The 23,414-nt window shown below is 43.0% G+C and overlaps 1 protein-coding gene across 1 annotated transcript in view; it reads left to right on the top strand.

The window, feature by feature from the left end:
* The window catches only part of BEND7 (BEN domain containing 7), a 441,939-nt gene that overhangs the window by 246,804 nt on the left and 171,721 nt on the right, over window positions 1–23,414 (top strand). The window contains exon 3 of the mRNA XM_053716488.1: window positions 12,942–13,244. Within this exon, the coding sequence (XP_053572463.1) occupies window positions 12,942–13,244 (303 nt within the window). The remainder of the gene's footprint in view (window positions 1–12,941; window positions 13,245–23,414) is intronic.

Here is a 23,414-nt window from a genome sequence, read left to right as displayed (position 1 = left end):
AGAACCTTCCAAGACAGAGTCTTAATGTCAAGAGAATGCATAGGCTCGAACAGAGCCTCCTGCAAAACCTTCAGAACCAGATTCAAACTCCAAGAAGGAGCAGAATGTCTAAACACAGGCCTGATCCTGGACAGAGCCTGAACAAAAGACTGTTTTTCAGGGAGCTCAGAAAGCTTCTTGTGTAGCAACACAGAGAGAGACGAAATCTGTTCCCTTAAGGAACTAGCTGCAAGTCCCTTCTCCAAACTATCCTGGAGGAAGGAAAGAATCCTGGATACCCTGACCTTGTGCCAGGATTATCCATGAGTTTCACACCAGCGTAAGGAGGACCTCCACACATTATGATAGATGCGACGGGTGACCGGCTTTCTGGCTTGAATAAGAGTATCAATCACCCTCTTCTAGCTAAGACTACGCGTTCAATCTCCACGCAGCCAGCCTCAGAGAATCTAGATTCTGATGCACAAAAGTACCCTGTACCAGCAGATCCCTGCGACAGCGCAACCTCTATGGAGGGGACGTTGACATCCCCACTAGATCCGCAAACAACGTCCTCCGCGGCCACGACGGAGCAATCAGAATAGTTGATGCTTGCTCCTGCTTGATGCATGCCACTACACAAGGTAGAAGTTGTAACGGTGGAAATATGTAAACTAGGTTGAATCTCCAAGGCACTGCTAAGGCATCTATCAGTTCTGCCTGGGGATCTCTGGACCCTGACCCGTATCTGGGTAGCTTGAAGTTGAGTCTGGACTCCATGAGATCTATCTCCGGAGTCCCCCATCTGCTGCAAATCTACGCAAACACTTTGGGGTGAAGAGACCATTCCCCAGGATTAACCAACTGTCTGCTGAGAAAATCCGCTTCCCAGTTCTCCACACCCGGACAATGGATCGCTGATAGCGAGCAGTCGTGGGCCTCCGCCCACTGCAGAATCTGAGATACTTCCCTCATGGCTAGGGAGCTTCTCGTTCCCCCCTGATGGTTGATGTAAGCCACTGAGGAAATATTGTCCGACTGGAATCTGATGAACTTGGACAAACCCAGGAGGGGCCAAGCCCCCAGAGCGTTGAATATCTCCCGAAGTTCCAGGATGTTGATCAGTAAAAGAGACTCCTTCGACTCCACCTGCCCTGTGCCTTCCTGGCACCCAAACCGCTCCCCAACCTGAGAGACTCGCGCCCGTAGTCACAATCTCCCAAGAAGATCTGAGGAAGGATGTCCCCTGGGACAGCTGATCTGGACGGAGCCACCAAGAGAGATTCCCTTGACCCGTTATTCAGAGAGATCAGTTGGGATAGGTCCGAATGATCACCGTTCCCCTGCTCAGCATGCACAGCTGAAGAGGCCGGAGATGGAATCTGGCGAAAGGAATGACATCTATAGTGGATACCATGAGCCCAAGCACCTTCATGCACCGGGCCACTGATGGCCGTGAGGAGGACTGAAGGGCAAGACAGTTGGAGACAATTTTGTGACGTCTCTGGTCTGTTAAGAATATTTTCTATTACCTTGCCCAGGAACTCCACTCTGGTACTGGGAACCAGAGAACTCTTTCCTGAGTTTATCTTCTATCCATGAGATCGCAGAAGAAGGAGAAGAGCTCTGGAATGGTCCTCTGCCAGCCGGTAGGACAGAGCATGAACCAGGATGTCATCCAGATAAGGAGCTACTGCTATCCCTCAAAACTTTTGTGAAGATTCTTGGAGCAGTAGCCAGCCCGAAGGGAAGAACTACAAACTGGAAGTGCTGATCCAGGAAGGCAAACCTTAAGATCCTGAAGTGATCCTTGTGTATTGGCACATGAAGGTAAGCGTTCTTCAAGTCTATCGTAGTCATAAACTAACCCTCTTGAACTAGGGCCAGTATAGACCTTATCGTCTCCATTTTAAAACGATGGAACTTGTTTAAGCACATTAGGTCCAGAATCGGGCAAAACATGCCCTCTTTCTTTGGTACCACGAAAAGGTTTGAATAGTACCCTAGACCCCTTCCTGCTAGAGATACCGGTACAATTTACTCCTAGAGAGGAGAGATGCCTCACGCACTCTAGAAAAGCATCTTGTTTCTCTGGTTTTGACAAAGATTTGACAAGAGGAATCTGCCCCTGGGAGGATGCGTTTTGAAACCAATCCTGTAACCCTGGGCAACAACTTCCAGAACCCAAGGATCCTGGACGTCTTTCACCCAAGCCTCCGCGAATAGAGACAGTCTGCCCCCTACTAGATCCAGAGACGGATCGGGTGCCGCCCCTTCATGACAATTTTGTCTCGGCAGCCTTCTTGCTCTGCTTGGCTTTATTCCAAGACTGGGAAGGTTTCCAAGATCCCTTGGACTGCTCGGATTTCACAGCAAGCTGCTGTCATTGGGACTTGTCCGAACGAAAGGGACGAAAATTAGGACCCTTAGTTTTATTCTTCTTATCCTGCGGTAGAAAGGCACCCTTGCCCCCGTGACCGTGGTTATGAAAAATAATCTTTCCCTTACATGGAAGAGAAAGCAATTTAGATTTGGACGTCATGTCAGCAGACCACTACTTCAACCATAGAGCCCTCCGGGCCAGAACAGAAAAGCCTGATGTCTTGGCATTCATGCGTATAATCTGCATATTAGCATCACAAATAAACAAATTAGGTACCCTCAGGGCATATTTAGTTCATGTATCTCATCGAGGGGAGTTTCCACCTCGATCATCTCTGACAGAGAGTCACACCAATAGGTTGCGGATCCCGCCACCGCAGCAACCGCGGCTGCAGGTTGAAATACGAACCCTGTGTGCTGAAACATCTTTCTTAACAGGGTCTCTAATTTCTTATCCATGGGTTCCTTAAACGACAAACTATGCTCAAGTGGGATAGTGTTGCGCTTAGCAAGCGTGGAGATAGCTCCGTCCTTCTTAGGGACAGAGCCCCACAATTCTAGCTGAGAGCATGGAACCGGGAACAATATTTTAAACGAAGAAGAAGAGAAAGACGATCCAAGTCTCTCCCATTCATTCTTAATAATATTCACCATCTTTACGGGAACTGAGAAAGTCTGGGGCACTACACTGTCCTCATAAACTTTATCAAGCTTAGGAATAAACTTCCGTTCTGGAACCTCTAAAGTAGCCAACACCTCTTTTAATAAAAAGCGTAAGTTCTCCATTCTAAACCTAGAGTCTGGTTCCTCCACAGCCGGAGGTTTAGAGGCCGCAGATTCCGACCCAGAGAGAGTCCTCCGAAGTATTGGAATCCTCTGTATCAGCGGATAATCTAGTGTCAGATACATCCAATGGAGTAGATGACCCCTGGGAAGGATAGCAATGTTTAACCTTTCGCTTGCACTTAGCCGAGCGAGGTAAAGCACTAAAGACCGCAGACACCGCCGTTTGCAACTGCTAAGCAAAGTCAGGCAGCAACATGGCCCCTCCCGCAGGAGGATTAGAAGTGCACTGGGGAGCTGCATGTGTAATCGGAGATGAATGTAGGGAACGCACCTCACAGGACGGAGACCCCTCAGAGGTGGACGGCTCAGTGGTACTAAACATCTTATTTATTTTAGATATCACTATTTTATCGAGGCATGTGGAACATAGTTGAGCAGGCGGGTATAACAGAGCCTCCTCGCAATAAACACAGGCATTAGATTTAGTTAAAGAGGGAGTACCCTCTAGCATATCAGAGTCCTCCATAGTTTGCACCTTTAATTGGACTATAGCAAAAAAATAAATGGCAACTTTATACTCCTAAGACCCAGGCCCACAGAGAAACCACTTTCGTCTCCTGCAACCAACGGTCAGGAAAAGGAAGAGAATGAGACCACATCCGGTTACATGAAGTGTCATGCAGGACCGCCCCTATAGCTAAGAACAAGCGTGCCAAACTAACAGGCTGCGCAGTAATCAAAATGAAGGAAGAACCTGACTGTTCCACATTGCCAGAGCCACATCTCACACATGTTGCAGCAAAAAAACACAATAAAGCAATCATGTATACATCCCCCCCTGTTCAATAATCACCTTCCGGAGATATTAACCCTTGATTCTATACAGATAAAAGGAGCCACACTGTGACAATGTCTTCTTGCGTTATCATAAAAAAATGAAACAATCTTACCAGAATCAATGCCGTGGAACAGGAACACGGCCTCTCAAGTTTGATAGTGTGTAGCATCGCTCCTGACATGGACTTGAGTGAAGAAAGCAGGCAGTGAAAATAGTCAACACTGATTGCTTAAGGAGCTGTTAATAAGAGTCTGGATGGATTCGCAGAAAGATTCTCCCTGCATCTCCAGACCCTAACATTCGTCAATGCTCTCACTGAGAGGCTGACAAGACTACTGAAAGCTCCAGTCCGATTCCGAATAGTACTACCCTTCATAAGAGACTACTCCGAAATCTTCCGACACTTCTCTGCCATCCTTCTGTGACGAAAGGCAAAGATTGACTGGGGGATGAAGGGAGTGGGGGAGGTATTTAAGCCTTTGGCTGGGGTGTCTTTGCCTCCTCCTGGTGGCCAGGTTCTGTATTTCCCACAAGTAATGAATGAAGCCGTGGAATCTCCTCGTATTAGATGGAAATCTAATTTCTATTATCAAATTTACTTTTTTCACTTGGTATCCTTTGTTGAAAAGCAGGTAGGTAGGAACAGGAGGGTGCACATGTTTGGCGCATTATATAGCAGCAGTGTTTGTACAATGTATACCCGTGTTAAAAGTGTTGTTAAACTGCTGCCATAATGTGCTCTATATAGTGCACTCTGCTGAGCCTACCTAAGAGCACTAAATCAACAAAGTAAATTTTATAACATAAGTAAATTGGAATGTTATGTTGGAATTATGAAAAAAAAAGTGTTGGTTTCATGTCCCTTTAAAGGGATATCATACCCAAATGTTAAAGCACTTGAAAGTAATGCAGCATATCTGTAAAAATCTGACTAGAAAATGTCACCTGATCGTCGCTATGTAAAAAAGGAAGATATTTTACCTCAAAATTTCTTTAGTAACCACATCCTATTGTAAAGGGACTTTAAGCATCCAATCGGGATGCTAGTCCTGATCAATGTTCCCTCCAATTTTTATGAGTTCTGTGCGCAAAATTGTTTACCTGTGCAAAAAGTGACTACAATGTGCACACACTTTATTCTTGAGTGTAGTCAAACTTGAAAATGCTGTGAAGGTTATAACACACACACACAAACTTGTGCATACACATTCACACACCCTCTCACTATCTAACACACCCTCACACACATAATAACGCACATACACAAATGCACACATAAATATTCACACACACCCTCTCACTATCTCTCACACCCTCTTTCTCAAACACACACTCACTCACACACACTCTCTCACATACACGTTCTCACGCACGCACACACACACACTCTCTCTTACACACACTCTATCTCACACACACGCTCACATACACTCCCCAATACACACTGTCATACACACATACACACTCTCACACACATATTCTCACTCTGTCACACACTTTCACACTCACTCTTAAACATACCCTCAAACACACTCACTCACACTCACACACACACTCTCTTACACACTTTCACACAAAACTTACCCACACACACACTCAGACATACACATGCTCACACACACTTCTCATACTCTCACACACACTCTCACATTCTCACACACACTCCTCACACTGTAGAGGGAACAGTGTTCCCCCGCACTTGCAATGAAGCGTAAATCTGGCATGTGCAGACAGTCATGTTATTTTCCTCCTCAGTTTAAAGAAGTTTGTAATGAAATCACTTAAGATTTCATTGAAATCTCATGAGAACCCGTAAAGCAAATTGTAAACTCAACACTGATGAAGGTGATTGGCTGTTGATTTTTTTTTTCTCAACATGCAGCTGACAGTAGCTGAAGGATAACTGTTTACAAATCATTTTCTCTTGTGAGCTTAACAAATTTTAAGGTAAAATATCATTTTTTTTACATTGAGATGTTCATATGATATTTTCTCCAACATTGGTGTGTCCGGTCCACGGCGTCATCCTTACTTGTGGGAATATCTCTTCCCCAACAGGAAATGGCAAAGAGTCCCAGCAAAGCTGGCCATATAGTCCCTCCTAGGCTCCGCCCACCCCAGTCATTCTCTTTGCCGTTGCACAGGCAACATCTCCACGGAGATGGTTAAGAGTTTTTTGGTGTTTAAATGTAGTTTTTTATTCTTCTATCAAGTGTTTGTTATTTTAAAATAGTGCTGGTATGTACTATTTACTCTGAAACAGAAAAGGATGAAGATTTCTGTTTGTGAGAGGAAGATGATTTTAGCAGACAGTAACTAAAATCGATTGCTGTTTCCACATAGGACTGTTGAGATGAAGTAACTTCAGTTGGGGGAAACAGTTAGCAGACTTTTCTGCTTAAGGTATGACTAGCCATATTTCTAACAAGACCATGTAATGCTGGAAGGCTGTCATTTCCCCTCATGGGGACCGGTAAGCCATTTTCTTAGTCAAGCAAACAGAATAAAGGGCTTAATATGGGCTATAAAACTGGTAGACACTTTTATGGGCTAAATCGATTGCTTTATTTGGGCATTTTATACATGTTTATGCTGATAATTCACATTTATAAACTTGGGGAACGTTTTTTAACGGCAGGCACTATGTTAGACACCTTTTCCAGTCAGGGAGGGCCTTCCCAGTTGTAGGCTGAGCCTCATTTTCGCGCCATTACTGCGCAGTTGTTTTTGAGAGCAAGACATGCAGATGCATGTGTGAGGATCTGAAAGTAGCTGGAAAAGTTTCTAGAAGGCGTCACTTGGTATTGTATTTCCCTCTGGGCTTGGTTAGGTCACAGCAAAGGCTATAGCTGGGACTGTATAGGGGTTAAATTTGTAAACGGCTCCGGTTCCATTATTTTAGGGGTTAAAGCTCTGAAAATTGGTGTGCAATACTCTTAATGCTTTAAGACACTGTGGTGAAATTTTGGTAATTTTTGAACAATTCCTTCATACTTTTTTACATATTCAGTAATAAAGTGTTTTCTGTTTAAAATTTAAAGAGACAGTAACGGTTTTGTTTTAAAACGTTTTTTGTGCTTTATTGACAAGTTTAAGCCTGTTTAACATGTCTGTGCCTTCGGATAAGCTATGTTCTATATGTATGAAAGCCAATGTGTCTCCCCATTTAAATTTGTGTGATAATTGTGCCATAGCGTCCAAACAAAGTAAGGACAGTACTGCCACAGATAATGAAATTGCCCAAGATGATTCCTCAGATGAGGGGAGTAAACATGATACTACATCATCTCCTACTGTGTCTACACCAGTTTTGCCCACACAGGAGGCCCCTAGTACATCTAGCGCGCCAATGCTTATAACCATGCAACAATTGACAGCTGTAATGGATAGCTCCATAGCAAATATTTTATCCAAAATGCCTACATATCAGAGAAAGCGCGATTGCTCTGTTTTAAACACTGAAGAGCAGGAGGGCGCTGATGATAATTGTTCTGTCATACCCTCACACCAATCTGAAGTGGCCATGAGGGAGGTTTTGTCAGATGGGGAAATTTCAGATTCAGAAAAAATTTCTCAACAAGCTGAACCTGATGTTGTGACATTTAAATTTAAATTAGAACATCTCCGCGCACTGCTTAAAGAGTTGTTATCTACTCTGGATGATTGTGACAACTTGGTCATTCCAGAGAAATTATGTAAGATGGACAAGTTCCTAGAGGTTCCGGTGCACCCCGACGCTTTTCCTATACCCAAGCGGGTGGCGGACATAGTGAATAAGGAGTGGGAAAAGCCCGGCATACCTTTTGTTCCCCCCCCATATTTAAAAAATGATTTCCTATGGAAATCAGAAAGGACTTATGGCAGACAGTCCCTAAGGTCGAGGGGGCAGTTTCTACTCTAAACAAGCGCACTACTATTCCTATCGAGGATAGCTGTGCTTTCAAAGATCCTATGGATAAAAAATTGGAGGGTTTGCTTAAAAAGATTTTTGTACAGCAAGGTTACCTTCTACAACCCATTTCGTGCATTGTTCCTGTCACTACAGCAGCGTGGTTCTGGTTCAAGGAACTAGAAAAGTCGCTCAGTAGAGAGACTCCATATGAGGAGGTTATGGACAGAGTTCACGCACTTAAGTTGGCTAACTCTTTTATTTTAGATGCCGCTTTGCAATTAGCTAGATTAGCGGCGAAAAATTCAGGGTTTGCAATCGTGGCGCGCAGAGCGCTTTGGCTAAAGTCTTGGTCAGCGGATGTGTCATCCAAGACAAAATTGCTTAACATCCCTTTCAAAGGTAAAACTCTTTTTGGACCAGAATTGAAAGAGATTATCTCAGACATCACTGGGGGAAAGGGCCACGCCCTTCCACAAGATAGGCCTTTCAAGGCCAAGAATAAGTCTAATTTTCGTTCCTTTCGCAATTTCAGGAACGGACCGGCCTCTAATTCTGCATCCTCTAAGCAAGAGGGTAATGCCTCACAACCCAAACCAGCCTGGAAACCGATGCAAGGCTGGAACAAGGGTAAGCAGGCCAAGAAGCCTGCTGCTGCTAACAAAACAGCATGAAGGAGTAGCCCCCGATCCGGGACCGGATCTAGTAGGGGGCAGACTCTCTCTCTTTGCTCAAGCTTGGGCAAGAGATGTTCAGGATCCCTGGGCACTAGAAATAGTTTCTCAGGGTTATCTTCTGGAATTCAGGGAACTACCCCCAAGGGGAAGGTTCCACATGTCTCACTTATCCTTAAACCAAATAAAGAGACAGGCGTTCTTACATTGTGTAGAAGACCTGTTAAAGATGGGAGTGATACACCCAGTTCCAATAAAGGAACAAGGAATGGGATTTTATTCCAATCTGTTCGTAGTTCCCAAAAAAGAGGGAACTTTCAGACCAATTTTGGATTTGAAGATCCTAAACAAATTTCTCAGGGTACCATCGTTCAAGATGGAAACCATTCGAACGATTCTACCCACTATCCAGGAAGGTCAATTTATGACTACCGTGGATCTAAAGGATGCGTACCTACATATTCCTATCCACAAAGAACATCATCAGTTCCTAAGGTTCGCCTTTCTGGACAAACATTACCAGTTTGTGGCCCTCCCATTCGGGTTAGCCACTGCTCCAAGGATTTTCACAAAGGTACTAGGGTCCCTTCTAGCGGTTCTAAGACCGAGGGGCATTGCAGTAGTACCTTACTTGGATGACATTCTAATACAAGCGTCGTCCCTGTCAAAAGCAAAGGCTCATACAGACATCGTTCTGGCCTTTCTCAGATCACACGGATGGAAGGTGAACATAGAAAAAAGTTCTCTGTCTCCGTCAACAAGAGTTCCCTTCTTGGGAACAATAATAGATTCCTTAGAAATGAGGATTTTTCTGACAGAGGTCAGAAAGTCAAAACTTCTAAGCACTTGTCAAGTTCTTCATTCTGTTCCACGTCCTTCCATAGCTCAGTGCATGGAAGTAGTAGGGTTGATGGTTGCAGCAATGGACATAGTTCCTTTTGCACAAATTCATCTAAGACCATTACAACTGTGCATGCTCAAACAGTGGAATGGGCACTATACAGACTTGTCTCCAATGATTCAGGTAGATCAGAAGACCAGAGATTCACTCCGTTGGTGGCTGACCCTGGACCATCTATCCCAGGGAATGAGCTTCCGCAGACCAGAGTGGGTCATTGTCACGACCGACGCCAGTCTAGTGGGCTGGGGCGTGGTCTGGGAATCCCTGAAAGCTCAGGGACTATGGTCTCGGGACGAGTCTCTTCTCCTGATAAACATTCTGGAACTAAGAGTGATCTTCAATGCTCTCAGGGCTTGGCCTCAGCTAGCAAAGGCCAGATTCATAAGATTCCAATCAGACAACATAACGACCGTTGCGTATATCAATCATCAGGGGGGAACAAGGAGTTCCCTGGCGATGAAAGAAGTGACCAAAATAATTCAATGGGCGGAGGATCACTCCTGCCACCTATCTGCGATCCACATCCCAGGTGTGGAAAACTGGGAAGTGGATTATCTGAGTCGTCAGACATTCCATCCGGGGGAGTGGGAACTCCACCCGGAGATCTTTGCCCAACTAACTCAATTATGGGGCATTCCGGACATGGATCTGATGGCGTCTCGTCAGAACTTCAAGGTTCCTTGCTACGGGTCCAGATCCAGGGATCCCAAGGCGACTCTAGTAGATGCACTAGTAGCACCTTGGACCTTCAACCTAGCTTATGTATTCCCACCGTTTCCTCTCATTCCCAGGCTGGTAGCCAGGATCAAACAGGAGAGGGCCTCGGTGATCTTGATAGCTCCTGCGTGGCCACGCAGGACTTGGTATGCAGACCTGGTGAATATGTCATCGGTTCCACCATGGAAGCTACCTTTGAGACAGGACCTTCTTGTTCAGGGTCCATTCGAACATCCGAATCTGGTCTCCCTCCAGCTGACGGCTTGGAGATTGAACGCTTGATTCTATCAAAGCGTGGGTTTTCAGATTCTGTGATAGATACTCTGGTTCAGGCCAGAAAACCGGTAACTAGAAAGATTTACCATAAAATATGGAAAAGATATATCTGTTGGTGTGAATCCAAAGGATTCCCATGGAATAAGATAAAAATTCGTAAGATTCTCTCCTTTCTACAAGAAGGTTTGGAGAAAGGATTATCTGCAAGTTCTCTAAAGGGACAGATCTCTGCTTTATCTGTCTTACTACACAAAAGACTGGCAGCTGTGCCAGATGTTCAAGCATTTGTTCAGGCTCTGGTTAGGATCAAGCCTGTTTACAGACCTTTGACTCCTCCCTGGAGTCTAAATCTAGTTCTTTCAGTTCTTCAAGGGGTTCCGTTTGAACCTCTACATTCCATAGATATTAAGTTACTATCTTGGAAAGTTTTGTTTTTGGTTGCTATTTCTTCTGCTAGAAGAGTTTCAGAGTTATCTGCTCTGCAGTGTTCTCCGCCCTATCTGGTGTTCCATGCAGATAAGGTGGTTTTGCGTACTAAGCCTGGTTTTCTTCCAAAGATTGTTTCTAACAAGAATATTAACCAGGAGATAGTTGTACCTTCTTTACGTCCGAATCCAGTTTCAAAGAAGGAACATTTGTTACACAATTTGGACGTAGTCCGTGCTCTAAAATTCTATTTAGAGGCTACAAAAGATTTCAGACAAACATCTTCTTTGTTTGTTGTCTATTCCGGTAAAAGGAGAGGTCAAAAAGCGACTTCTACCTCTCTTTCCTTTTGGCTTAAAAGCATCATCCGATTGGCTTATGAGACTGCCGGACGGCAGCCTCCTGAAAGAATCACAGCTCACTCCACTAGGGCTGTGGCTTCCACATGGGCCTTCAAGAACGAGGCTTCTGTTGACCAGATATGTAAGGCAGCGACTTGGTCTTCACTGCACACTTTTGCCAAATTTTACAAATTTGATACTTTTGCTTCTTCGGAGGCTATTTTTGGGAGAAAGGTTTTGCAAGCCGTGGTGCCTTCCGTTTAGGTAACCTGATTTGCTCCCTCCCTTCATCCGTGTCCTAAAGCTTTGGTATTGGTTCCCACAAGTAAGGATGACGCCGTGGACCGGACACACCAATGTTGGAGAAAACAGAATTTATGCTTACCTGATAAATTACTTTCTCCAACGGTGTGTCCGGTCCACGGCCCGCCCTGGTTTTTTAATCAGGTCTGATGAATTATTTTCTCTAACTACAGTCACCACGGTACCATATGGTTTCTCCTATATTTTTCCTCCTGTCCGTCGGTCGAATGACTGGGGTGGGCGGAGCCTAGGAGGGACTATATGGCCCGCTTTGCTGGGACTCTTTGCCATTTCCTGTTGGGGAAGAGATATTCCCACAAGTAAGGATGACGCCGTGGACCGGACACACCGTTGGAGAAAGTAATTTATCAGGTAAGCATAAATTCTGTTTTCTTGTTTTACAGTTATGCTGCATCACTTTAAAGTAATTTAGTAAATGGGTATTATGTCCCTTTAAGTATAAATACTGATACAGAAGTTCTCTAGCAGCATTCTCATAATGGGTTAGACTACAAGTGGCACGCTAATTTATTGGGAACCTGTAAACGCACACAATAAATAACCATCCATTATAAGTGGCAGATTAATGCTACAGCAAGCTCGCAGTAGCAATTAGCTCTCTGAAAAATTAACCAGAGATTAGATCTCTGGTTAATTTTCAAAATGTGCCCCAATTCCCCCCATATTTAAATGTAGTGTAGTTTTTTATTTTTAAAAAATTTAGCATTTTTTTATATATAAAAAAACTGCACAAAGCAATTTTAAGGGGTTCAAGTGAGCGGGTGTGGGGTGTTGGAATAAAAATGGCACTGAAACGTGCCTTTACATTGCGGTCTATGGGGAACTGTGTGTTCCCTGTAAATATATATGAATATGCTTATATACTGTAACTGTATGTATGTGTTAATATGTTTATATACACATGTAAACACATAAATATATATGTATATATTTTTAAGATCTGCTGCACGACTTACCCTCTTCACTGCACTAGGTTCTCAGCCGTGTCTCACTGCATGAGAACGAGGCTCCCATTGGAGCCTATGGAAGTGCGCTTTAGTGAGTGCAATGCTTCCCTGCAATGCGAATGTGAGGTCGCGTTCTCATTGCACCTAACTTGTAATACCAACGAACATTTGCATGCGCTGGTATTACTGAGTGGAGCGCAAATTTCATGTAATCGATATTTTACGCTCCACTCATTATCTGGCCCAATATGTTTAGAATATTGTCCATTTTATGTATTGGCAGGGATTGATTCTTCTTTTAACTGCTTGTATCCTGTAATGACATACATTCTCAAATAAACCGCATAATGAAATGAATCCGCATTTGTATTGAAATTAATATACTGCTTCTATAAAAGAAAATATACATAAGAAAGAGGACATTCCAATTGTGCATTAACTGGTTGACTTTCTTTTTATAGGTGATGAAAGTTTTGAAATAAAAAAGCAGATAACTGGCATGAGAAGACTTCTCAATGACAGCACTGGGCGGATATATCAGCGGGTTGGCAAAGAGGGAGAGAAGCTCAAGCAGGAGCCTCATGACAAGGACCTGGGCTGGGCGGATAGTCTGAGTGCCCCTTGTGAGGCAGAGGAGCCTATACATCATTCCCAGAGCCCCTGGAATGAAGTGCCAATACAACCCCCAGAGTTCACAGGACAATATGGAACCCGGTCTAAAACTGTGCAGAATAATGTGAAAAATACAACTGGAGGATCTAATGGTAAAACACTGATTGTATGTGAGATATTGTGCTCTAGTTACAATAAACTGTAGTGAAGAACTAGTGTGAGCATGAGCTCTGGTTTAAATTCTTAACTAAATGAAGATGACTTTGAAGAGATGTAAAACTATTTGAGCTCATTTATAATATGTTCATAAAGACATCACATTATCTACTGTAAGAGGTGCATTAGGCAATACCTTTAATTATACAAATATACGCCAAAAACTGTAACATTTTATAATGCGTAAATAAGGTGATTACATTGTAACAATTATGGTGGTGTCAAACCACCTCATATATTAAATCGGTTTCTTCTACAAGATATTACGAGTCCACGGATTTCATCCTTGTGGGATTTATCCTCCTGCTAACAGGAAGTGGCAAAGAGCACCACAGTAGAGCTGTATATATAGCTCCTCCCTTCCTTCCACCTCCAGTCATTCTCTTTGCCTGTGTTAGTAATAGGAAGAGGTAAAGTGAGGTGTTAGTTTTAGTTTCTTCAATCAAGAAGTTTTTCATTTTAAAATGAAATCGTCAGTCTGGATTCCCAAGAGGAATGGAGACATCTTATTTTCTGCCCTGATGTTGATGATCTTAGCAAGCATTATCTAAGATCCATGATGGTTCCCACAGCGCAGCTGAAGGTAATGTAAAAGAAATCTTCAGTGTGGAGAGCAGTGTCTTGCTGCAAGCAGCTTTGAGGTAGGTTCAGTCTTTTGTTTTCTGGGGAGACTTGATGCATCAGAACAGGCTGACATTTGTCTCTATAAGGGGAAGGGGAAGCAGTTTACACAGAAGGATTTGGTGTACCTGGGATCCCTATATGCTGATTGCCCAAGTATAAGACAAGGGCTGGACGCTGGGAGCTGCGGTTTGGCTAAAGGCTGTTACATTCTGAGGGGAAGTGTACAGTTTTACGATGTTTTTCTGTTTATAGAGGGCACATGGCTAACTTTTTTATGGCAACATGTTTTGTATATACTGCGACCCATGCAGGTCTTGTTCAGTTTAGTATTATGCCCGCGGTGGGCGGGGCCTATTTTCGCTCGCTCAGGACGCGCTCATTCATCCGGATCGCATTAGAGGCAACATCTGTGGCTCCGGTGGCCTTAGAAGGGTTTTTAGGGCTATCTGACTACAGCTGTATCGTCCGGGGGCAGGAAGGCGCCACAGCTGTGGTACAGGAGGCCAATCTCAGTTAATAAATAAATAACTGTTTACAATCAATATTTTTTTGTGTATTTCATATTTTAGCAAGTGGATGCAATACGGATAGAGTTTTTTGGGCACAGTAAATTAATTACATTGCCACAAATACGTTTTTGAACATATCAGAAAAATAGTTGCGCTTTTAAAATTTAAAGTCGCAGTACAGTTTTTGTTACATTATAATTTTTTCCTCTAATTTGAACTAATAGTTCAATATTTAAGCAAAGAACGACTATTGTTATTATTGCTAGTCTGTCTAACATGTCTGACACTGAGGAGGAAACTCCTTGTTCTATGTGTTTAGATGCCACTGTGGAACCCCTTCTAACTTTTTGTCCCTCGTGTACTGAGAGGGCCTTACACTGTAAAGCACAGATTTTATATAAAGAAAATGTTTCTCAGTCTGAGGAGAATCAGGGTATACCGCTAACTTCTCCCTAAGCATCACAACCTCTAATGCCTACCCAATCGATGCCTGGTTCCTCAACCGCGTCTAATTCCTTTACTCTGCAGGATATGGCTGCAGTTATGTCAACTACCCTTAAAGAGGTATTATCTAAGTTACCAGTGTTACAGGGTAAACGCAGTAGGACAGAAGTCAATGTGAATACTGAGTCCTCTAATGCTTTATTAGCTATTTCTGATGTACACTCACAGGGATCTGATTTTGGGGTCAGGGAACTTCTGTCTGAGGGGGAACTTTCCGATTCGGGAAGTGCGTTGCCTCAGACAGATTCGGACGTCATGTCCTTTAGATTTAAGCTTGAACACCTCCGCCTGTTACTCCGGGAGGTTTTAGTGACTCTGGATGACTGTGACTCTATTGTGGTACCACCAGAGAAATTGTGTAAGATGGACAAATACTTCGAGGTACCTGCTTACACTGATGTTTTACCGGTTCCTAAGAGAATCTTGGAAATTATTAAGAGGGAATGGGACAGACCGGGTATTCCGTTCTCACCCTCTCCTAATTTCAAGAAGATGTATTCCATATCTGACACTGTTCGGGACTCGTGGCAAACAGTCCCTAAGGTGGAAGGAGCTATATCTACCCTGGTGAAGCGTACAACTATTCCTATTGAGGACAGTTGTGCTTTTAATGACCCTATGGATAAGAAATTGGAGGGTCTTCTAAAGTAATTGTTTATTCATCAGGGTTTCCTCTTACAACCAACAGCCTGCATTGTTCCAGTTGCCACTGCGGCGGCCTTCTAGTTTGACACTTTAGAAGAGTCTCTTAAGACTGAGACTCCTTTAGAGGATATCTTAGATAGAATTAAGGCTCTTATGCTGGCTAATTCTTTTATTACAGATGCCGCCTTTCAGATTGCCAAGTTGGCGGCTAAGAATGCAGGATTTGCTATTTTAGCGCGTAGAGCATTATGGTTAAAATCTTGGTCTGCTGATGTGTCATCTAAATCAAAGCTTTTGGCTATTCTTTTCAAAGAAAAAAACGTATTCGGGCCTGACTCTTTCGGGAAAGAGATTATTTCTGTCATTACGGGAGGTAAGGGTCATCCCCTACCTCAGGATAGAACTGCTAAACTGAGGGGTAAACAAAATAATTTTCGTTCCTTTCGGAACTTTAAAAGAGTCCCCTCTTCTTCCTCTTCCTCCGCCAAGCAGAAAGGGAATTTTGCTCAGGCCAAATCCGTCTGGAGACCCAACCAGAATTGGAACAAAGGTAAATAACCCAAGAAGCCCGCTGCTGCTACCAAAACAGCATGAAAGGGCAGCCCCCGATCCGGGACCGGATCTAGTAGGGGGCAGACTTTCTCTCTTTGCCCAGGCTTGGGAAAGAGATGTTCAGGACCCCTGGACCCTGGAAATCATGTCCCAAGGGTATCAACTGGAGTTCAAAAATTCTCTCCCAAGGGGGAGGTTTCTTCTTTCACGATTGTCTGTAGACCAGATAAAAAGAGAGGCGTTCTTACGTTGTGTAAAAGACCTCTCACATGGAAGTAATTTGTCCCATTCCAAGACTGGAACAGGGACAGGGGTTTTACTCAAATCTTTTCGTGGTTCCCAAAAGAGAGGGCACGTTTTGACCCATTTTAGATCTAAAGAGTCTAAACAAGTTTCTCAGAGTCCCATCCTTCAAAATGGAGACTATTCGAACAATTCTGCCATTGATCCAGGAGGGTCAATATATGACTACCGTGGACTTGAAGGATGCATACCTTCATTTTCCTATCCACAAGGACCATCATCAGTTCCTTCCTGGACAAACATTTTCAGTTCATGGCTCTTCCCTTCGGGTTGGCCACAGCACCCAGGATCTTCACAAAGGTTCTAGGGTCCCTTCTGGCGGTTCTCAGGCCGCAGGGTATTGCAGTGGTGCCTTATCTGGACGATATCCTGATACAGGCGTCGTCTTACCATCTGACAAAGTCTCATACAGACATGGTTCTGTCCTTTCTGAGGACTCACGGGTGGAAGGTGAATCTAGAAAAGAGTTAATTAATTCCACAAACCAAGGTTCCCTTCTTGGGAACTCTAATAGATTCCATATCCATGAAAATTTTCCTGACAGAGGTCAGAAAGTTAAAGATTCTGAATACATGCCGTGCCCTTCAGTCGAATCCTCGGCCATCAGTGGCCCAGTGCATGGAGGTAATTGGATTGATGGTGGCGGCGATGGACATCATTCCGTTTGCTCGATTTCATCTCAGATCACTACAGCTGAGTATGCTCAGTCAGTGGAATGGAGATTATGCAGATTTGTCTCCTCAGTTAGATCTGGATCAGGAGACAAGAGACTCTCTAATTTGGTGGTTGTCGCCGGATCATCTGTCCCAAGGGACGTGTTTCCTCAGACCTTCATGGGTGATTGTGACAACGGACGCCAGTCTTCTAGGCTGGGGTGCAGTTTGGAATTCCCTGAAGGCTCAGGGTGTGTGGACTCAGCCGGAGTCTCTTCTGCCAATCAATATTCTGGAATTGAGAGCAATCTTCAACGCGCTTCAGGCGTGGCCTCAGTTGACTTCGGCCAAATTCATCCGCTTCCAGTCGGACAACATCACGACTGTGGCTTACATCAATCATCAGGGGGGAACAAGGACTTCCTTAGCGATGACAGAAGTATCCAAGATAATTCGGTGGGCGGAAGCTCACTCTTGTTATCTGTCAGCAATCTACATCCCAGGAGTGGACAATTGGGAAGTGGACTTTTTAAACAGACAGACGTTTCATCCGGGGGAGTGGGAACTCCATCCGGAGGTCTTTGCCACTCTGATCCTCAGATGGGGCAGGCCGGAATTGGATCTGATGGCGTCTCGTCAGAATGCCAAGCTCCCGAGATAGGATCAAGATCAAGGGATCCTCAGGCCGAACTGATAGATGCCATGGCAGTGCCTTGGTCGTTCAACCTAGCTTATGTGTTTCCTCCGTTTGCTCTCCTTCCCCGGGTGATTGCTCGGATCAAACAGGAGAGGGCTTCAGTAATCCTAATCGTGCCTGCATGGCCTCGCAGGACTTGGTATGCCGATCTAGTGGACATGTCCTCTCTGCCGCCGTGGAAGCTTCCATTGAGGCAGGACCTTCTCATTCAGGGACCTTTTCAACACCCCAATCTAGTTTCTCTGCAGCTGACTGCTGGGAGATTGAACGCTTGATTTTATCTAAGCGGGGGGTTCTCTGATTCGGTCATTGATACTTTGATTCAGGCACGTAAGCCTGTTACTAGAAAGATCTATCATAAGATATGGCGCAAATATCTTTATTGGTGCGAATCCAAGGGCTACTCATGGAGTAGAGTTAGGATTCCCAGAATTCTGTCATTTCTCCAAGAAGGATTGGAGAAAGGATTATCAGCAAGTTCCTTAAAGGGACAAATGTCTGCTTTATCCATTTTATTAAACAAACGTTTTGCAGAGGTTCCAGATGTTCAGTCTTTTTGTCAGGCTCTGACCAGAATCAAGTCTGTGTTTAGACCAATTGCTCCACCCTGGAGTTTGAATTTAGTTCTTAAGGTTCTTCAACCCATGCATTCCATAGATATTAAGTTGTTATCTTGGAAAGTTTTGTTTTTGGTTGCTATTTCTTCTGCTCGTAGAGTTTCTGAGCTTTCAGCGTTACAATGTGACTCGCCTTATCTTATCTTCCATTCTGATAAGGTGGTTTTACGTACCAAACCTGGATTCCTTCCTAAGGTTGTTTCAAATAAGAATATTAATCAGGAAATTATTGTTCCTTCTCTATGTCCTAATCCTTCTTCTAAGAAGGAGCGTCTGTTGCATGACTTGGACGTGGTCCGTGCCCTGAAGTTTTACTTGCAGGCGACTAAGGATTTTTGTCAATCATCTTCATTGTTTGTTTTTATTTCTGGAAGGCGTAGGGGCCAGAAAGCTACGGCTACCTCTCTTTCTTTTTGGCTGAAGAGTATCATCCGTCTGGCATATGAGACTGCTGGACAGCAGCCTCCTGAACGAATTATGGCTCATTCCACTAGAGCTGTGGCTTCCTCATGGGCATTTAAAAACAATGCTACTGTTGAACAGATTTGCAAGGCTGCAACTTGGTCGTCTCTTCATACTTTTTCAAAATTTTACAAATTTGATACTTTTGCTTCTTCTGAGGCTGGTAGAAAGGTTCTTCAAGCAGTGGTGCCTTCCGTTTAGGTCCCTGTCTTGTCCCTCCCTTTCATCCGTGTCCTATTGCTTTGGTATTGTATCCCACAAGTAAGGATGAAATCCGTGGACTCTTGTAGAAGAAAAGGAAATTTATGCTTACCTGATAAATTTATTTCTTCTACGATATGATGAGTCCACGGCCCTCCCTGTCATTTTTTTAAGACAGGTATATATTTTTGTTAAACTTTAGTCACCTATACACCTTTGGCTTTCTCTTCCTAACTTCGGTCGAATGACTGGAGGTGGAGGGAAGGGAGGAGCTATATATACAGCTCTGCTGTGGTGCTCTTTGCCACTTCCTGTTAGCAGGAGGATAAATCCCACAAGTAAGGATGAAATCCGTGGACTCGTCATATCGTAGAAGAAATAAATTTATCAGGTAAGCATACATTTCCTTTTTATGTCTGTTTAATTATTTTGTTTGGGCAAAATTTGTGTCACATTGTGCTCTAGACACTTTTTTTTTTTTTAAAGTGGATTCCTATCTGGAGTGTACGGGTGGGAACCGCTACACTACAGAATTTTTTTAAAAAGTAAATTGTCAAATAAAATTAAATACTTTTTTTACAAAGCATCTAAGGGATCTGGAAGGGGTGGGGGGTTGGTATTGGGGGGGGGGGGGGAAGCTACACTACAGAAAAGGGACATTTTTTAATAAAAAAAAAGCATATTATTCACTAAAATGGGTACTGGCAGACAGCTGCCAGTACCCAAGATGGCGCACATTAAGTCAGAGGGGGAGGGTTAGAGAGCTGTTTGGTGGGGGATCAGTGAGGTTGGGGGCTAAGGGGGATCCTACACAGAAGCATATGTAAATATGCAAAAAAAAATGCACAAAAAAGCCTAAATTTTCCTTTTATTTTAGTACTGGCAGAGTTTCTGCCAGTACTTAAGATGGCGGGGACATTTGTGGGGTAGGGGAGGGAAGAGAGATGTTTGGGAGGGATCAGGGGGTCTGATGTTTCAGGTGGGAGGCTGATCTTTACACTAAAGCTAAAATTAACCCTGCAAGCTCCCTACAAGCTACCTAATTAACCCCTTCACTGCTAGCCATAATACACGTGTGATGCGCAGCGCCATTTAGCAGCATTCTAATTACCAAAAAGCAACGCCAAAGTCATATATGTCTGCTATTTCTGAACAAAGGGGATCCCAGAGAAGCATTTACAACCATTTGTGCCATAATTGCACAAGCTGTTTGTAAATGATTTCAGTGAGAAACCTAAAATTGTGAAAAATTTAACGTTTTTTTTAATTTGATCGCATTTGGCGGTGAAATGGTGGCATGAAATATACCAAAATGGGCCTAGATCAATACTTGGGGTTGTCTACTACACTACACTAAAGCTAAAATTAACCCTAGAAGCTCCCTACATGCTCCCTAATTAACCCCTTCACTGCTGGGCATAATACACGTGTGGTGCGCAGTGGCATTTAGTGGCCTTCTAATTACCAAAAAGCAATGCCAAAGCCATATATGTCTAATATTTCTGAACAAAGGGGATCCCAGAGAAGAATTTACAACCATTTATGCCATAATTGCACAAGCAGTTTGTAAATAATTTCAGTCAGAAACTGAAAGTTTGTGAAAAAAATTGTGAAAAAGTGAACGATTTTTTGTATTTGATCGCATTTGGCGGTGAAATGGTGGCATGAAATATACCAAAATGGGCCTAGATCAATACTTTGGGATGTCTTCTAAAAAAAATATATATACATGTCAATGGATATTCAGGGATTCCTGAAAGATATCAGTGTCCCAATGTAACTAGCGCTAATTTTGAAAAAAAATGGTTTGAAAATAGCAAAGTGCTACTTGTATTTATGGCCCTATAAGTTACAAAAAAAGCAAAGAACATGTTAACATTTGGTATTTCTAAACTCAGGACAAAATTTAGAAACTATTTAGCATGGGTGTTTTTTGGTGGTTGTAGATATGTAACAGATTTTGGGGTTCAAAGTTAGAAAAAGTGTGTTTTTTTCCATTTTTCCTCATATTTTATATTTTTTTTTATAGTAAATGATAAGATATGATGAAAATAATGGTATTTTTAGAAAGTCCATTTAATGGCGAGAAAAACGGTATATAATATGTGTGGGTACAGTAAATGAGGAAGAGGAAAATTTCAGCTAAACACAAACACAGCAGAAATGTAAAAATAGCCTTGGTCCCAAACGGACAGAAAATGGAAAAGTGCTCTGGTCACTAAGGGGTTAAAGATACAAAGTTATTTAAAGGGACATTAAATTCCTTGTCACAATTACAATTATAGTTTTTCCTCCTGTGCCTACAGCTTTTTTCAAAACCATTTTCTTATTTTAATCCCTTACTGGTGCAGTTGGGTACACCTTAATACTGGGCACTGCCATATTGAAACTCAGATCTTCTTGCACTCTGTGAAGAATCGGTGACATTCTAAAATCAGTGATGTTGGCTTTTTGATAGCTGTATTGTGCTCTGTGGGTTAGCATGCGCAATGCAGTATAGGAGCTTTACATTTTTGCAGTGACTGCATTGCTCTATTTTGTAGCCTTTTTATAGATTTTATGTCACTTTGAAACAATGTATAAAAAGTGCAAAATGAAAATCTCCTGCTCTGCATTATTTACTAAGCAGAAGCTGTTAAAAAGCCAGCAACATCACATATTCTGTCACAATGTGCAAGAATACATGAACTCCAAGATGGCAGCACCCAGTATAAAAGGGGAGCTTCACCAACTGGCACCCGTAAAGATTAAATAAGAGAATGGATTTGAAGAGAGCTGCAGGCACAGGAAGAAAAATAAATTGCACAGTGAATGGTAACCATTCTATTGAAGTAGTGTCTGGCAGCTTAAAGTGAAGGTAAAGTTTTAGTTATTAAACTTCTTTCCCTGTAAATAGTATCCAAATAAATGTGAGTTTAATTCATAAAAATTTTCGTTTCGCTATATTAATGTATTTATTACCTCTTCTTTATCCGATTCATCAGACTGTTTAAACAGCCCGTTTTTTTCCTTATCCTGGTCACGTTTTTTCTAAGCCAATAGAGACACTGGCCGTTAGGCCGCTGTCAAATTACGTCACCGCAAAACTCTAACAAATGCGCATGCGTTGTATTTACTTCCTATGTGTTAGGCTCAACGCGCGTTCTAGTTTTGCGCATGCACTTTCCTCGATTCCTCCGGCTATGTTTTGTATTTTGTCAAAATAGGTCACGCAGGCGCAAATACAAATTACGGCGAGTGGTGCGCATGCGCAATTGCTCATGAAAACGTGAACGAGCTTTTGAATGACGTACAGAGCGAGTGGGACTGCTCTGTACGTAATGTAATGAATAATCCGGAAATCAATGGAGGGAGGAGCAACAAACGGCCGGGAGAGTAAATATAACATGTTTATAACACTATAATCTATATACTTATATTTAAAAAAAAAATAGCGATCATGTTATTTAGGACTTATATAATATATTACAGGCGACAAAACCACTAAACTTAACCTTCACTTTAAAGTCACTTTAAACCACTGCCCTTTTAGAATTTGTAACAAAGTACATTAACTTATTTAACTTGCATTTCATAATAACAATAATGGGCTAGATTAGAGGGTGATATTTGCGCTCCATTTAGTAATACCAGCACACACAAATGTGCGTTGGTATTACAAGTTAGCTGCAATCGCGTTCGCATTGCATGGAAGCTTTGCGTTCACGAGAGTGCACTTCCATAGGCTACACTGGGAGCCTTGTTCTCCTGCTATAGCGAACCATGTCCGCCACACATCGATAAATGCCGACAACATACGCTGTCGGCATTTATCATTGCACCAGCAGTTCTTGTGAACTGCTGGTGCAATGCCGCCCCCTGCAGATTCGCAAGGAGATGTCAATCAGCCCGATCGTACATGATCGGGCGTATTTCTATATGCCGCCTCAGAGGCAGCGTATGAGTTTAGGAGCAGCGGTCTTAAAACCGCTACTTCTTAACTGCTGTTTCCGGCAAGCCTGAAGGCTCGCACGGAAACAAGGGGAACAGGGGCCATCCCGCCCTTGTTAAATAGACCCCCAAGACTCTTAAATTTGGACCAATTGGGGCACTTTTGGAAAATTAACCAGAGATCTTATCTCTGGTTAATTTTCTGAGCACTGATTGCTACTGCCAGCTCACTGTAGAAATAACCAGTCACTTTCTAATGACTGGATATTTATTGCGCGCCTGTAAAATTTGCCTGTTTACGGACATGTGATAAATTAGTGCTCCACTTGTCATCTAGCTCAATATAAGAAATTACTTCAGTATATTTTAAAAAATATTTATTAAATATCTTAAGCTGTATGTTTCCCTA

The sequence above is a fragment of the Bombina bombina genome, chromosome 6 (genome assembly GCF_027579735.1).
Source record: "Bombina bombina isolate aBomBom1 chromosome 6, aBomBom1.pri, whole genome shotgun sequence".
Classification (NCBI taxonomy): domain Eukaryota; kingdom Metazoa; phylum Chordata; class Amphibia; order Anura; family Bombinatoridae; genus Bombina; species Bombina bombina.
This window is presented reverse-complemented; position numbering and strand designations above follow the sequence as displayed.